The sequence below is a fragment of the Cricetulus griseus genome, chromosome 2 (genome assembly GCF_003668045.3).
Source record: "Cricetulus griseus strain 17A/GY chromosome 2, alternate assembly CriGri-PICRH-1.0, whole genome shotgun sequence".
In the NCBI taxonomy this organism is placed as follows: domain Eukaryota; kingdom Metazoa; phylum Chordata; class Mammalia; order Rodentia; family Cricetidae; genus Cricetulus; species Cricetulus griseus.
Window position 1 is genome coordinate 90,979,754 of NC_048595.1, and position 17,851 is coordinate 90,997,604.

At 36.6% G+C, this 17,851-nt stretch overlaps 2 protein-coding genes across 2 annotated transcripts; both read left to right on the top strand.

Annotated features, from left to right (window-relative positions):
* The first annotated feature begins 1,345 nt into the window (after window positions 1–1,345).
* LOC100764719 (olfactory receptor 13C3) lies at window positions 1,346–2,330 on the top strand. The gene has a single exon (XM_027403603.2). The coding sequence runs from the start codon at window positions 1,377–1,379 to the stop codon at window positions 2,328–2,330; it is 954 nt and encodes a 317-aa protein (XP_027259404.1). The 5' UTR covers window positions 1,346–1,376.
* A 13,290-nt stretch (window positions 2,331–15,620) lies between these two features.
* LOC100764423 (olfactory receptor 13C3-like) lies at window positions 15,621–17,621 on the top strand. The gene is given in 2 exon segments (XM_027403604.2): window positions 15,621–16,046; window positions 16,049–17,621. Coding segments are annotated over 2 exon segments (945 nt in total). The 5' UTR covers window positions 15,621–15,640; the 3' UTR covers window positions 16,588–17,621.
* Window positions 17,622–17,851: the final 230 nt, after the last annotated feature.

The following is a 17,851-nucleotide window of genomic DNA, read 5'->3' on the forward strand; positions in this document are numbered from 1 at the left end:
TTGGGAATGTCTTATATGGGATGCTTTTGCCTGGGCACTAAACATTGACCAAATGGCTGTCAGTAAAGGTAATCACAGGAAGACAGATCTCTGCAATTGCAGTGGAGAGGGGAACAAAGACCTGAGAGTGGGGAACAGGTCTCATGCATAGCTAAGAAACGTTATCAATAAACTATGACCTCTTAATGGAGAACAGGTATTTACACTTGGCTAGGGAGTATAATCAGTGAAACTCCAAATGCATGGGAGAAATGTGTTCCCAGTGCTGAATTGTGGGAAATAAACCCCAAGTTTGTTACAGAAAGGAATAAGCTACAGGAAGAATCTACAGCAAGACACAGCCAATTCATTCACAACATTATAACGCTTTGTACTGGCTTCATCCATTAGAAGAATCCTTAATTCTTCTAAGTTATTCATGATACAAACAGTGTACAATTACTGTGTGATCTTTTGGCTTACAGCAGGAGTTATCGATAAAGTGCAAGAGAATTATTGTTCTTGGATCTCTGAAAGTTGTTATGCCAGCCTATGTAATATGGCAAAAGGAAACAGATTTGAATCAGAAGGCAATCAGAAATGTTTATTCCACGAACTCTGTGTTCATTTAAGCCTTGCATTATTACTATTGTTTACTTAAACAAGTGAATCACCGAGATGAACTCTCATGCTGCAGAACAACAACAATAAAAAGGATTGTGTTACACTGTACCAAGATTCTTCATCAAAATTTGTGGATCCTGTCTGTGTAGTGATCACAGGAGCCATCAGAGACGATGAGAAAAGTGGGTTGAAATGTGAAAATAGTAGCCATGCTTTTGATATGATGCAAAATTTTAGCTTATACCACTTAATTTCTTTTGAGTAAATGCTGATAAAATAAACTACTAAAGGGGGCAATTACTGTTTGCTATATCAGGAATAAAAATAAATATTAAAAACAAATTTGCTATAAATTTTGACTATTGTCAATAACGGACTCATATTACAGTGTTTTTTGAGTAGAGTTTTCTTGTTTTGTTTCTTCTTCATTGCTTACTTACTAGGGCAGATGAAATGAAGAAATCAGCGGTATGGTGGATAATTATTCAAGGGTTTCAGAAACCTAAACTTAGGAATGTATACTCAACAAGAAAGCATTGCTTTTTAATGTATGTTTTATATTGATAGTCATATGTTGGCAATTAGCATGTGTACTTCCAAGATGCCCAATTTCACTGTATTTTAATAACACAATATTGAATGTATCAATGCCAGAGATTCAAAAAGGAACTATTACTAATAGATGAAAAATTATTTTTCAGGTACTTTGTATCACTTTTTGTGGGGCATTGGATTTGTTTCATGGTAGGTCATGATGGCTGAAAGTGGATGGCATGGATGAAAATAATCAGACATTTGTTTCCGGATTCCTTCTTTGGGGACTTTCTGGATACCCAAAGACTGAGATCATTTACTTTGCTCTTATTCTGGCTATGTACCTAGTGATCCTAACTGGCAATGGTGTTCTGATCATAGCAAGCATCTTTGATGCCCGTCTCCACACACCCATGTACTTCTTCCTGGGCAACCTCTCTTTTCTGGATATCTGCTACACAACTTCCTCTGTTCCCTCAACTCTGGTGAGTCTAATCTCAAAGAAAAGAAACATTTCTTTCTCTGGTTGTACAGTGCAGATGTTCTTTGGACTTGCAATGGGATCGACAGAATGTTTCCTTCTTGGCATGATGGCTTTTGATCGATATGTGGCCATCTACAACCCTTTGAGATACTCTGTCATCATGAGCAAAGGAGTGTATGTATCAATGGCATCTGTATCATGGTTCTCTGGTGGAATCAATTCAGTCGTGCAAACATCCCTTACAATGCGGTTGCCTTTCTGTGGGAATAAAGTTATCAATGGTTTTACATGTGAGGTATTACCTGTCCTCAAGCTAGCTTGTGCTGATATATCTCTCAATATCATTACCATGATGATATCAAATATGGCCTTCCTAGTTCTTCCACTATTGGTCATCTTTTTCTCTTACATGTTCATCCTCCATACCATCTTGAGAATGAATTCAGCTACAGGGAGACGCAAGGCATTTTCCACCTGCTCAGCTCACCTGACTGTGGTGGTCATATTTTATGGAACCGTTTTCTCTATGTATGCAAAACCCAAGTCCCAAGATCTGACTGGAGAAGACAATTTTCAAACTTCTGATAAGATCATTTCTTTATTTTATGGAGTAGTTACCCCCATGCTCAACCCAATCATCTATAGCTTGAGGAATAAGGATGTTAAAGCTGCTGTAAAGTACATACTGAAACAAAAGTATATTCAATAAGGATGCCAGTAAACAGAGGTTTTTGTGTGGCATGCACAAGATTGACTCAGGGGTAAATCTTTGAGAATAGTGTAATTTTTACTTATTCAGGAATAAATCTATGAGAACAATCTAATTTTTACTTGTTTATTATGGAAAAATCTTTGCTACTTGGTTATACCTCTAGAGATGGAAGGTAAGTCCCTATTGCTGAAGATGCCATGCACTTTAGGAACAGAGCCCAGAAACTCCTGAGTTGAAACTGACCTAAATGCCCATCACTGAGAACTAGCTTTCATGGTATCAGAAAGTACCATACAATCTTCCAAAGAAGGAAGACCATCAACAGTCCTACTCAATATGATGTCTATGAACCATTTCAATAACCAACATGTACAATAACCATAGGGTTGCAGTAGTGGCACACATACCTTGGTGGTTAACAACAGTTCTGTAATTAGACTTAAGAACCATTCAACAAAAGGGAGATCATGCCTGGTTCTAGAAACCAAGCTGACTAGTCAGTGCTAATGAAATATAGTTATTGAGAAGAATCTACCACCACCAATTTACTAAAGCGGCACAGTGTCTAACAACAATCTATAACATTTGTCCTTGTATCCACAGATAAATATATTTGTAACTGCTCATTAAGGAAACTTTTCTTTTGCAAGGATCACAACCATCGATATGTAGAGTTGTGGAGCCCAGCACCATTGGATGTATCTACCAAACACTTCCACACATAAGGCTCAGGGGGCACTGCCAATGAAGTGGCTGAAAGATTGTGAGAGCCAGAGGCTCAGGTACTTTTCTGTGAGGTTGTATCTCCTAGTAACCAGAAACTACACCCATAAATTCTCATTACCATGATTTCCCAGATGTTAGCTAAATAAACATGTCACCTACAAACATGTCAAACTGCACAGGGAAAGGCTCAACAGGCCTCAACCCTTCACAAAGAACTGTAAGCAACTTAGTAAATTTGGCAGTAGGAGAGGTGGCTCTCACCTGAGAAGAACACACCACTCAGTTGTCCAGGTCCAAATGGTCATCCTTGAAGACATACATATAGGTAGCATTATATGCATTGAACAGTTTATATTCATCAGTATATGTATATAAATATGTATATATGCATACAATAACAATTTCTGAAAAAGGCCATGCAGTTGAAAGGGAGCCAGTAAGGATATAGAAGAGGTTTTAGAGGGAGGATATCGAAGGGAGAATTGTTGTAGAATAATTGTAATCTCAAGAAAATAAAATAGAATACAGAGAATTCTTGGCTAGTGAGATATTTTTATTCTTTCCCTTGATTAATCAATGTAGGGAGACACTGTAGCCCCGCCTCCTAGTAGCCCAGACAGGTGTACCGGGACACGTAGGTAAGGGCATGGTGAGGGTAAGTCTAAGGTGACGCTTGGCACACTTTGGCTTGCACTTGGCTGGTGTTATCTGAATAAAGAAACCTTAGCCTTAACGGACTGTGGATTGATCTCTCTTCAAATCAGGCTCAGGTAAGTACTATAGTTGCTTCAAACTGATCTTCCAACATATCTTGTTCTCATAAATATCATGACTCCTATTATAATCCTATCATTTATGACATCTGAAGTACATGCTTCCATTGTGTTACATGGAAACATGAAAGAATGACCACATCCATACTCAGAAGCAGAGAGACCAGTGTACAAATGCTTCTATTCCCCAAACTCTAATCAATTTTTCATTAGATTATTAATCTTTCAAATAGTGAATTAATTATTAGTGATAAACATGTAAAGGTCCTAGTATCATTTGCTGTTTCATTAAGTTAGGAAACAAAACTACAGGGACCAGTGTCATAGCACATTATATTTCAGAAGTGAAGCTCAGATGCTGCAGTGAGGAATCACAGTTAATCTTTCTTTTTACTAAGTTTTTGTTAATTCTTAGTGGATTTCACATGATGCATCTCGATATCTCTCATCTCCTCTACCTTTGTAACACCCCCCCCCCAGGAAAACAAAGTAAAATTTAAAAGAAAAGAGAAATTGCAAAAGAAAAATCTCACCATGGAAGCTGTAGTGTGACACACTAATGAATACCATTAGTCAATACATCTTTTTGTGTGTGTGTATGTGTGAAAGCCTGGTGGCATGTATTTGAACCCAAGAATCAGATAAATATGCACATTTCATATATAAGCTGCCAAAAACATATATGAAAAAAGATACATACAATTAATTACATACAATTATATGAATTATAATGTAGGACAATAAGTTTAGTGGCAAACTCTCTACTTCCTTGCTGAAGAGAGAAGGAAATGGATGCCAATAATGAACCACAATTGTTAAGACAACAGTCAATGTCATCTATTTCTCAATAGTTTTCTCCAAATTTATGCTAAAATACTGTGAATAGTAGCTTGCAGTTTCCAATATTCCTCCTGTATTGTATTGCCTATATATGCCTGTAGATATATTTTCCTAACTGCTTCTTTCACATGTTTATAAATATGTGTCAGGAAAACTTTAGAAGAATTCTTAAACATATGTTGTTCTATTTCACTAGAAAATTGCCCAAAATACACACGTGTTTAAGTCTCATTATTGTCCTGCATTAATTTATCTTGTTTCAAGTATTGTCCAATAATTCTCAGTCTGCAGACTCACTTGTGTGTCTGTTGGAAAAGCTGCTTTGAATTGATTGACACAGAGGCTTCTTCTATGACTGAGGATGGCCCTGCAATGTGATTTACTGAATATGAGATTTCTCTGTGCCTTTTCATTAACCATGGTATTATTGAGGTTCTGTCTGTTATGAACACTAGTTACATGTTGTTTTTCTTTTTTGTTTTTTTTTCAGATGTTTTTTATTTGAATTAGAAACAAGATTGTTTTACATGTCAATCGCAGTACTCTCTCCCTCCCCTCCTCCTCTACTCCCCACAACTAAAACCTTACTTATCACATATTCTTTCTGCTCCCCAGGGAGGGTCAGGTCTCTGTATTTCCTGATAGTTTACCCAGCTTTTCTGTTTCCATAATTCCCTCATTTTGTGTTTTCTTTATTGCCTCTATTTCAGTTTTCAGGTCTTGGACTGTTTGAACTGTTTTTTTGTTTTTGTTTTTGTTTTTGTTTTTGTTTTTTTTTTTTGTTTGTTTGTTTTTTGGCTTTCCTTAAGAGATTTGTTAATTTCTTGCATTTTTTGGTTTGTTTATTCTTCCACTTCTTTTAAGGGATTTTCTCATATCCTCTTTGAGGGTCTCTATGTTTTTCATGAAGTAGTTTTTAAGGTCATTCTCTTCTGCTTCATCTTTGTTGGGGTGTTCAGGTCTTGCTGTTGTAGAGTCCCTAGACTCCCATGCTGTCTTAGTAGTTTTTCTGTTGTTGAATGTGTTTTTATATTGTCTTCTTAGCATCCCTTCTTCCAGTGGGTGCAGAAGGAGTCTCTTCCTCTCCTGGTGGGTATGGGACCAAGGTTACTTTTTGGTGGGCATAAGCAGGTCCAATACTCTGATGGTTCTCTTCTTCCTTGTCCATGAGCAGTGAAAGGGATTATGTCACTGGCTGGGTGGTCTGGATCCTGCTGGGATGGGATCTAAAGTCCCCAGGCCTTGGGTGGCTCTGAGCAGGGTCCAGAATAAAAAAATTAAATACATATATAAAAGATTTCTGATTTGATTTTAAAAGGAAGATTAAGAGTTGTCAACTGACAAGAATGGCCCCAGCAGAAATTTCCTCCTTATGGAAAGATAGTGAATATTGGCAAAGAGCTTGTTGTAACTTTTTGGGAATAATTAGCAACAATTATCCCAAAAGTGAGAGAATAAAATTCATAAAGAAAACCATTTGGATCCTTCCTCTCATTGTAATGAAAACACAAATCTCTGGACTCCCTACATTCTACAGTGATGCAAACAAATCAGGGAAGGCAAGATATAAGCCAGGAAATACAAGTAAAGTGGTTCAAAGCAAACCTCAACAGATACAAAAATAAATTGGAATAACCTCCTGTATCTTATTGGATCACCATGCTTTAATGTTAGAATTCAACAACAGCACAAATTGCAGAAAACCTACAAACTCATGGAAATTGAACAATGCTCAATTACATCACCCCTGGGTCCAGGAAGAAATAAAGAAAGGAATTAAAGGCTTCCTATAATTCAATAAAAATGAAGGCACAACATACCCAAACATATGGGACATTTTGAAAGCAGTGCTAGCAGGAAAGTTCATAGTACTAAGTGCCCACATGAAGAAACTAGAGAATAGTCACACTAGAGAATTAATAGCATACCTGAAAGCTCTAGAAAAAAAGAAGCAAACTCACCCCAGAGGAGAAGATGCTATGAAATAATCAAACTGAGGTCTTAAATCAATAAAGTAGAAACATAGAAAACAATACAAAGAATCAACTGAACAAAGAGTTTGTTCTTTGAGAGAATCAACACGATAGACAAACCATTATCCAAACTAACCAAAAGGCAGAGAGAGGACATACAAATTAACAAAATCAGAAGTGAAATGGGAACATATAAATGGAAACTGAGGACATCCAGCAAATCATCAGGTCATACTTTAAAAATGCTGTAGTTCAAAAAATTGGAAAATTTATGGGAAATGGACAATTTTCTTGATAGATATCACTTACCAAAATTAAATCAAGAACAGACAACCAATTTAAATAGACCTATAACTGTTAATGAAATAGAAACAGTCATTAAAAGTCTCCCAACCAAAAAAAGTCCGGGGCCAGACAGTTTAAGTGCAGAATTCTACCAGAAATTCAAAGATGAGCTAATACTAATACTCCTCAAAGTGTTCCACACAATAGAAGCAGAAAGGTTATTGCCAAACACTTTTTATGAGGCTACAATTACCTTGGTACCCAAACTACACAATGACACACCTAAGAAAGACAAATATAGACCAATATCCCTCATGAATCTTGATTCAAAAGTACTCAATAAACACTGGCAAATACAAGATGGTGCTGCAGAAACTGGAAGAAGCAGTTGACCTGACCAAGTGAGAGCATGGAGACCCTAGTCATAAAGCTGCGGAAATAGCATTAGACCGAACCAAGCCCTCTGAATGTGGGTGCCAGCTAGGAGGCAAAGACAGTCTATGGGACCTCTAACAGTGGAGCCAGTCTTTATACCTAGAGGACAAATGGACTTTGGAAGAACATTCCCCATGGAGGGATATTATTGCAGCCCAGATACAGCAAGGAGGGCCTAGGCCCTCCCCCAAATGATATGACAGACTTTGAAGGTCCCTCTTGTAGGACCTCACTATCCCTGGGGAGGAGTTGGAGAGTGGGTTGGGGGGTTGGAGGGAACCATGGGAGGATGGGAGGTCGAGGGAATGGGTGGATGGATATGTAAATATGAGTAGAAATTAACGAATTAAAAAAACAAAAAACGCTGGCAAATCGAATCCAAGAGCATGTTAGAAAAATCATCCACCATGATCAAGTAGGCTTCATCCCAGAGATGCAAGGGTGGTTCAAGATATGAAAATCCATCAATGTGATCCACCATATAAACAAACTGAAAAAGATAAACCACAACATGATCATCTTAATAGATGCTGAAAAAAGCCTTCAACAAAACCCAACACCCCTTCATGATAAAGGTCTTGGAGAGATCAGTGATAACAGAAACAGACTTAAACATGATAAAGGCAATATACAGCAAACCAACAGCTAACATCAAACTAAATGGAGAGAAACTCACTTTGATTCCTCTAAAATCAGGAACAAGACAAGGTTGTCCTCTGTCTCCATATCTCTTCAATATTGTACTTGAAGTTCTTGCTACAGCAAAAAGGCAACAAAAGGAAATCAAGGGGGTACAATTGGAAAGGAAGAAATCAAACTTTCACTATTTGCAGATGATATGATAGTTCAAATAAGTGACCTGAAAAATTCTACCAGGGAACTCATACTGCTGATAAACACCTTCAGCAAAATGGCAGGATTCAAGATTAACTAAAAAAAAATCAGTAGCCCTACTATATAGATGATAAATGAACTGAGAAAGAAATCAGAGAAACATCACCCTTTACAACAGCCAAAACCAACTTAAAATATCTTGGGGTAACTCTAATCAAACATGTGAAAGGCTTGTACCTGAGTTTATAGTACAGAGATCAAGCGAATTGTTCAGGAAGATGATGAAATCATGTGATAAAGAAAAATGAAATTATTATCCATGCTTCTGTCATAATTAGCACAGGACTGAATGTACCCATTTGCCCCATCAGCAGCCTTAGTCAAATAGTCCTAGAATTTCTTAATTCTTCTGTATTCCAATAACTGTTGATCAGTAATCAAATAACTTTATTTGGAGTATTAGGAATTGCAACTCGAGAGATATAGATTTGAGTAAAACTGAATGAGTCCCAGATAGAGAACAAAAATATCAACTTTCAGATGGAATTAGCAGCAACAATGATATATGCAGATGAGCTGTGAGCTGTTTCTGGAGTCTGTAGCTGATTGGTTTGCTGTTGTGCTGACTGAAGTAATCTCTGAGGCATACTAAGTAGAGGCAGATAGATTATTTCTAGGGTCCATTTTCATATTTTCCCACTACATCTGATTAAATTTTTCAATGAATTCACACAAGGATAGTAATGACTACTCTGCTCCTTCTCATACACTGGCATGAGATATATTTACATCACCAATCATATTATATGCACATTCAAACTGAATACCCATTGTAACATACAACTTCATATCTCTATATATTAGCTAGATACCATGAACTTGGTGGTACATTGTCATCCCAAACAAACCTGTTCTTGAATGAACTCTCATGCCTTATTGGTTTGCTTATCTATGTGCACTTTCTCTAGAGTGACATATTCTTGAGAAATTAGGATATAAACTCTTAAACTGCTTCAGCATCATGCCTGCCCGTTGTTCCCATGCCCTCCTCTGACAAAATGTAAGGAATCCCCAATAAAATTGAATTTTTTCCTGAGATGAGTGTAGTTGGAGTTTAAGGTATTTCTTTGCTCACCAGTTGGCTTTTGGAGAAAGAAAGCTATCTGTATCATTTATAGCCTGAATTAACTTCTATAAAACTTAGAGTCTCAAGTCAAAAATTATAAAACTAGGCATATTATTATGAAAGTTTACTAAGAAGTAGTAGGATGTAAATACAATAAAATGTCTGGCAGTCTTTCTCTGAATTAAAACTAATATCTTCATCATCTTCCATTTTTTTCCTGTTTCTTTCCCTCTGTTAAGCATGAGTACTTCCTCCAAAACTAATTGTCTTAGTTACTTTTCTATTGCTGTGAGGAGACACTGTAACCAAGGCAAGTGATAGAAGAAATAGTTTATTGGGGACTTGCTTAGAGTTTCACAGGGAGAGTCTATGGTCATTATGATGGGGAGTTTGGCAGCTGGTAGACTTGAAGGTGGAACAATCAGAGAGCTTACATCCTGACCTACAAGTTGGAATCAGAGAGAGGGAGATTGGGGTATGGGAATGGCATGAACTTTTGAAATTCCAAATTCCATCCCAGTGACACACCTTTTAATCCTTCCTAAAATGTTCTACCAAATGGGAACCAAATGTTAAAATATATTAGCTTAGGTGGCCCTTTCTCATTCAAACCATCACACTGTATCTTGTCAACTTTCATATACATGCAGGAAGACTTTTCTTTCCCACCCACCAGTTTCCAAATAACAAACACAGAGACTTAATATTAATTATAAATGCTCAGCCAATAGATCAGACTTGTTACTAGCTAACTCTTATAACTTAAATTAACTCATTTATATTAATCTACATTCTGCCAAGTGGCATTAACCTTCTCCTTCATCTTGCACTTCCTCTTTCCTCTCCTCATCTTGCTGATTCCTCTAACTCTGCATTTCTTCTTCCCAGTGTCCTAAGTCTGATTCTCCTACCTAAAATTATCCTGTCTAGCTACTCATCAGTAAACTTCATTATTAATTGAAAAAGAGTGGCATATTTTCACATAGTGTAAAGGAATATTCCATGTCATTACACTAATTTTATGTATCTCTTGGTGCTGGTATAAACCTGGCTGTAATAAATCAATATGATATTATAGGTATTCACTTTTCAAGAAGTGCATCACACTCTCTGTTTAGAGAACAAAACAGGGAAATTATACCAGTCATTTTTATTTCTTTGTATAATTTTATTTATATGCATATTTAAGTAAGTGCATATTTCACAGTTCAATTTCCACTCCAAAATCTTGGTATAAAAATATTCTACTAAAGTAACAAGATTTTCTGGCATTTTATTTAAACTTCATGAATTGTAAAATGTATTGCCACTTTAAAACACTTTGTAAGAAGCTTTCCTTACATAAACATGTGATCTTTATATGCTATGTGCTTTTAATATACATTTGTTTTACTAGATCCTAATTTCCGTGCAAGTTGGTCCATCAAAAGTCATGTCCACAGTGTTTAGAGAGCTGGCTTTCGGTGGCAAAGAGTTTTCATCAAGTTGATTTAATAATTAAGACATAAGATCAGTTAAAATATGAATTAATGTTGGTCACCAAAGATAAAAGTTTGGCTCAAGACATTTTTTAGGGAGAGTTATTACTGTGAATATTAGGCTTTGTAGTTACTAATGATTAAAAATTAGGAGGACACTGTGACCCTGAATTTTGATGCACCATTTTCTAGCTCAGTTTACTCTCTATAGAAAGTAGAAGCAGCAGATTTTTATGGATTTTCAACTTAAAGTTCTAAATTAAAAATATTAGCAATTCATGGATATATTTTAATTTATAGTTATTTAAATTATCTGGCAGTTAATAGTTTGAAATTTATTGGAAAGTTGTAAAGAGAGCATAGATAGGTCTCAATAAGCTTGTGCAGTTTTTACTTATTCAGTATCACTGACTTCAAAACGTTTTAACATTTCACATACTGACTTACTCATGACTTACTCATCTTTGAAAGGATAGGTTCTACCATAGCATTTCTGCAAATTTTTCTTTCTGTATTTCTGTTATTTTTTGAGACGTGTGCTGTTTTTCAGGTATCAATACTGTGCCTGGTCCGCTGAGCAGGTGATAATGTTCAGAACTTCAGTGCTTTACAGTGATCCTGTATCCTTTATATCCACACTCCACAGATATCCTCAAATGCTGTAGTTTAATGTATTGGATATGTCTCAAACTATTTATCATGGGTACACAAACACACACCCAGAATTTGTGATTTTAACATATTAATTCCCTATATCCTGTAGACATACTTATTACACTGCTTTCTTTTCATTTCAAAAATGGCTGGTGATGGAATCATCCAAGAAATTGATGTATCAAATAAATCAGGAGATGGTAAAGAAGATGTTAGGTGACAAGGCACCAATTTGGAATCAATGTTTCATTTCAAAATCAATTTTAAAAGATTTCTTTTAAAGTGTGTGTGTGTGTGTGTGCCTGTGTGTGCGTGTGTGCGTGTGTGTGTGCGTGCGTGCGTGCGTGCGTGTGTGCGTGTGTGTGTGTGTGTACTTATGAGTGCAGGTGCCTGTGGAGAGGCATTGGATCTTTGTAGAATCAGAGTACAGGCAGTTGAGAATTTCTGGATTTGGATAAGGGGAACTGAAATCAGATTCATCAGAGCAGTACATACTTTCATTTGTTGAGCCATTTCTATGGCCCCAAGACCATTTGTTTAGTTGTTACATTTAATAATAGTCTCCAGTGTTTGAATCACTAATCTCTTATATTAACTGTGCCTTTTTAGATAAGTTTTAAAATGATGCTCCCACTCTTCAGTTGTTTGCTGCCCTTTACCAGGTCACAAGGGCAGGAGAACATTATTTCCCTATTAGGTGTTAGCTCAGCTACAGTACATTTTCAACTGCACTTAATAGGGTAGGTGGCACACTGTCCCTATTGCATAAGAAGTTCCTCTATCCCAGATCCCCTCACTCCTGACTTTAAATTGCTTTGGGATTTGGGGAACAATTATAATAGTTGTTGCATAATAAATATTTATTTTGACACATCTATGGAATCTGGAATACTTGTTGAACCTTCAAAATACTGAAGCTAACTCTATAAAAATGTGACTGGTTCACATAGGTGGTAGAAATCCATCACTATAAGGGTGAGTCAATAGTGCTTTTGTAACCAAAGGCATTAGCCATCATGTATTAATAACACAAATGGCCCGAAGCTATGTAGGAAGTAATTTATTTTTCCAAGTACATTTGTGAATTATTAGTTTATATTATAACCTTTATATATATTAATCTTTAAAGTAACTTCTACATACTATTTTATTTTTGTTATCATATGAAATATGTGGGAAATATTAAGGTATTTTTATGCCATTTCCAAAATAAAAAAACAGGTTACAAAATGAAGTGAATCTCAAATCAAGGCTGTGATACTATGCTGAGTACTCTTCCTAGAAGATAAACCTGTTTCCTATGTTTTTCACTGAGTGTTGGGTGACCCCTGTTACTACCAGGGCTTAAACCCGTGATTATCTAGTTAAGACTGTAGCTTGTTTGTACTCACTAAAATATACTGAAAAGTAAAGTCTGCTGCAAGCCAGCAATTTGGGCACAGTAGGTTGCCCTGGAATTTAATCAAAATGCTGCAAACCAGAAAATAAAAGTTGATGTGTTCAGTTAAAACCTTGCACCGTGTCCAGTTACTGTGTTTTATTTAGGAGTAAAGGGATGAGCAAGAGAGTCAAGCTCCTTCTCCTGACTCTTACTTCTCTCTCACACAGGAGTGAACCTACTCGGAGAGCCAGTAGTAAATAAGAAATAAAGAAGGCAAAACATGCTTGGTTCTAGGTGAGTCTGAATAGAAAAGGAATTTTAGCCAAGGAGGGCAAGTCTGAGACAGTAACAGGAGAAGCCATTTAGGTCATCTAAGATGAGTCATCATGACATTTGTCTGGAAGAGGAAGGTGGGCAGCCTAGGCCTGGCCTCCAAAATGATCTGACTAGAAGCATGGCCATGTGTCTTGGTAAGTTAACCTGTCTTCTTCCTTTTTCATTTCTCTTCACTGATCTTTCTGCTCATGTCTACGATGCAGTGGTCCTTGAGCAATTTCTGAAATGTACTCAAATTTGATTTAGCAGGTACTATTGGTAGGTGTAAAATCACTGACTCTTTTCTCTGAGCACTTCTTAATCAATAGAGTTGATTCACCATTGTGACCGATTTCTCTGTGTATTTTGTTGACCACTCTCTGTTGCTGACAATAGGATTTCTTTAGACATTTTTAGTGGGACCAGTTAGGTAGGTGAGCCAGTATTGTGAGGGGATTCTTGCCTCTTGCTGTTATCTACCTGACTGTGGCCTGTAGAACTACTTCCCACTTCCATTTCTGTCCCTGTCCCTATCTGACTCTCTCCCTCTCTTCCTTCCTCATCCTTTCCTCCCTATCTCTCTCCTGCTCTACTCCCTCTTCCTCTTCTGCTGCTCTGTGTGGTTTTTTTTTTTTTTTTTGGTTTTTCAATGTTTACATCGCTGAGTACTATAAAAATAAATCCAATGTAATGGACAGTTCTACATAGTGGGACTTCTGACTTCTAATATTTGCTTAGTAATTTTCTGAGTTACCAACACAGAACAACATATGTATGTCACGTGCGTTATTCACCCATACAGGACTGGCTCTTATGATTGTTTTACTGGAGTGAAACCCACTGGTGATTACAGAAAGAACCATTTTATCATCTAGTCAGCAGTCAGTGATATTCCAACTGATTCAAATAGCTCAAGTCTGATAACATTGTAAAATAGAATTAGGAGGTAGCTGAAGTCAGGTCACAATTTGACTTTTTTAAAGGTTTTTATTGTTTGCTGTCTATTGATAAAACCTCAATCAAAAGTAGTTCCAAGTTCTTATGTCAGAAACTTTCTTTGGTCCCCATTTACTTCTTTCCTAGATCTGTTTGTCATCAAACCTCACAGCCTCATGTAAAACAGATTTCAGGTCAATCTGCCTGCTGACTGAGGCTCAGCTTGTCACATTACATTTGTCCATCTTCTTTTCTTTTCCAAACTCATCTGATCCTTTCCATGATTCTAGATCCAGAATGCCCAAAACATTTCTTTGAGTCTCCCTTGATGATTTATTTCTCATAAATGTCAACCTTCCTGGAAAATCTATGATTTTGCCCTACAATACAGTATATAACCATCCATAATTATCTTTACATCTACTTTTCTTGTATTATAAATTGAATTGTCAATCTCCTAATGACAATGCCTTCCATTATTCTTTAGTTTACCCTTGTGTTTAGAATGAGATTGGCTTCAAGGTATTCCATTAGCAACATTATAAAAACATTATCATATTTTACTACAAATTGGTTCTTCATTTAAAAAATTGTCTTTTAATTTTTTAGTATCTAACATTATGTAGATCTGGAGTTGTCTTAAAAATGCAAGAGAATTATTGTTCCTGGATCTCTGAAAGTTGCTATGCCAGCCTATGTAATATGGCAAAAGGAAACAGATTTGAATCAGAAATTAATCAGAAATATTTATTCCACCAACTCTGTGTTCATTTAAGCCTTACATTATTACTATTGCTAAGTTGACTTAAACAAGTAAATTACCGAGATGAACTCTCATACTGCAGAACAACAACAAAGGATTGTGTTATGCTATACCAAGATTCTTCATCAAAATTTGTGGATCCTGTCTGTGTAGTGGTCTAGTCACAGGAGCCATCAGAGAAGATGAGAAAAGTGGGTTGAAATGTGAAAATAGTAGCCATGCTTTTGATATGATGCAAAATTTTAGCTTATACCACTTAATTTCTTTTGAGTAAATGCTGATAAAATAAACTACTAAAGGGGGCAATTACTGTTTGCTATATCAGGAATAAAAATAAATATTAAAAACAAATTCGCTATAAAATTTTGACTATTGTCAATAACTGACTCATATTACAGTGTTTTTTGAGTAGAGTTTTCTTGTTTTGTTTCTTCTTCATTGCTTACTTACTAGGGCAGATGAAATGAAGAAATCAGCGGTATGGTGGATAATCATTCAAGGGTTTCAGAAACCTAAACTTAGGACTGTATACTGAACAAGAAAGCATTGCTTTTTAATGTGTGTTTTATATTGATAGTCATATGTTGGCAATGAGCATGTGTACTTCCAAGATGCCCAATTTCACTGTATTTTAATAACACATTATTGAAAGTTTCAGTGCCAGAGATTCAAAAGTGAACTATTACTGAAACATGAAAAATTATTTTACAAGTACTTTGTATCACTTGTTTTGGATCATTGGATTTGTTTCATGGTAGGTCTTCCAATGATGGCTGAAAGTGGATGGCATGGATGAAAATAATCAGACATTTGTTTCCGGATTCCTTCTTTTGGGACTTTCTGGATACCCAAAGACTGAGATCATTTACTTTGCTATTGTTCTGGCTATGTACCTGGTGATCCTAACCGGCAATGGTGTTTTGATCATAGCAAGCATCTTTGATGCCCGTCTCCACACACCCATGTACTTCTTCCTGGGCAACCTCTCTTTTCTGGATATCTGCTACACAACTTCCTCTGTTCCCTCAACTCTGGTGAGTCTAATCTCAAAGAAAAGAAACATTTCTTTCTCTGGATGTGCAGTGCAGATGTTCTTCGGATTTGCAATGGGATCGACAGAATGTTTGCTTCTTGGCATGATGGCTTTTGATCGATATGTGGCTATCTGCAACCCTTTGAGATACTCTGTCATCATGGAGTGTATGTATCAATGGCATCTGTATCATGGTTCTCTGGTGGAATCAATTCAGTCGTGCAAACATCCCTTGCCATGAGGTTACCTTTCTGTGGGAATAATGTTATTAACCATTTTACATGTGAAGTCTTAGCTGTCCTCAAACTAGCTTGTGCTGATATATCTCTCAACATCATTACCATGGTGATATCAAATATGGCCTTCCTAGTTCTTCCACTATTGGTCATCTTTTTCTCTTACATGTTCATCCTCCACACCATCTTGAGAATGAATTCAGCTACAGGGAGACGCAAGGCATTTTCCACCTGCTCAGCTCACCTGACTGTGGTGGTCATATTTTATGGAACCATCTTCTCTATGTATGCAAAACCCAAGTCCCAAGATCTGACTGGAGAAGACAATTTTCAAACTTCTGATAAGATCATTTCTTTATTTTATGGAGTAGTTACCCCCATGCTCAACCCAATCATCTATAGCTTGAGGAATAAGGATGTTAAAGCTGCTGTAAAGTACATACTGAAACAAAAGTATATTCAATAAGGATGCCAGTAAACAGAGGTTTTTGTATGGCATGCACAAGATTGACTCAGGGATAAATCTATGAGAATAGTATAATTTTTATTCAGGGATAAATCTATTTGAACAATCTAATTTTAGCTGTTTATTATGGAAAAATATTTGCTACTTGGTTGTACCTCGAGAGATGGAAGGTAAGTCCCTACTGCTAAAGATGGTATGCACTTCAGAAACAGAGCCCAGAAACTCCTGAGTTGAAACTGACCTGAATGCCCCGTCACTGAGGACTAGCTTTCATGGTATCAGAAAGTACCATGTAATCTTCCAAAGAAGGAAGACCATCAACAGTCCTACTCAATATGATGCCTATGACCATTTCAACAACCAACATGTACAATAACCATAGGGTTGCAGTAGTGGCACACATACCTTGGTGATTACCAACAGTTCTGTAATTGGACTTAAGAACCATTCAACAAAAGGGAGATCATGCCTGGTTCTATAAACCAAGCTGACTAGTCAGTGCTAATGAAATATAGTTATTGAGAAGAATCTACCACCACCAATTTACTAAAGCAGCACAGTGTCTAACAACAATCTATAACATTTTCCCTTATATCCACAGTAAATATAGTTGTCACTCTCATTAAGGAAACTTTTCTTTTGCAATAGATCACAACCATCAATATGTAGAGTTGTGGAGCCCAGCACCATTGGATGTATCTACCAAACACATAAGGCTCAGGGGGCACTGCCAAAGAAGTGGCTGAAAGATTGTGAGTGCCAGAGGCTCAGGACGTTGCTTTAAGGTTTTATCTCCTAGTAATCAGAAGCTACACCCATAAATTCTCATTACCATGATTTCCCAGATGTGAACTAAATAAGGATTTCACCTACAAACATGTCAAACTGCACAGGGAAAGGCTTAGCAGGCCTCAACCGTTCACAAAGAACTGTAAGCAACTCAATACATTTGGCAGTAGGAGAGGTGGCTTTCACCAGAGAAGAACACACCACTAAGTAGTCCAGGTCCAAATAGTTGTCTCTAGAAACATACATTCAGGTAGCATTATATGCATTGAACAGGTTATTTTCATCATATTAAAATACATTTCATATATTTCATTATATTAAATATAAATGTGTATATATGCATATAATAACAATTACTAAAATGGCCATGTACTTGAAAGGGAGCCAGTAGGGATATACAGTAGGTTTTAGAGGGAAGATATGGAAGGGAGAAATGTTGTAATTAAATTGTAAACTCAAAAGTGAATAAAACAAA

Bases quoted from the DNA above. Each gene is read 5' to 3' on its own strand.
- LOC100764719 (XM_027403603.2), top strand. From the start codon at position 1,377: ATGGATGAAAATAATCAGACATTTGTTTCCGGATTCCTTCTTTGGGGA.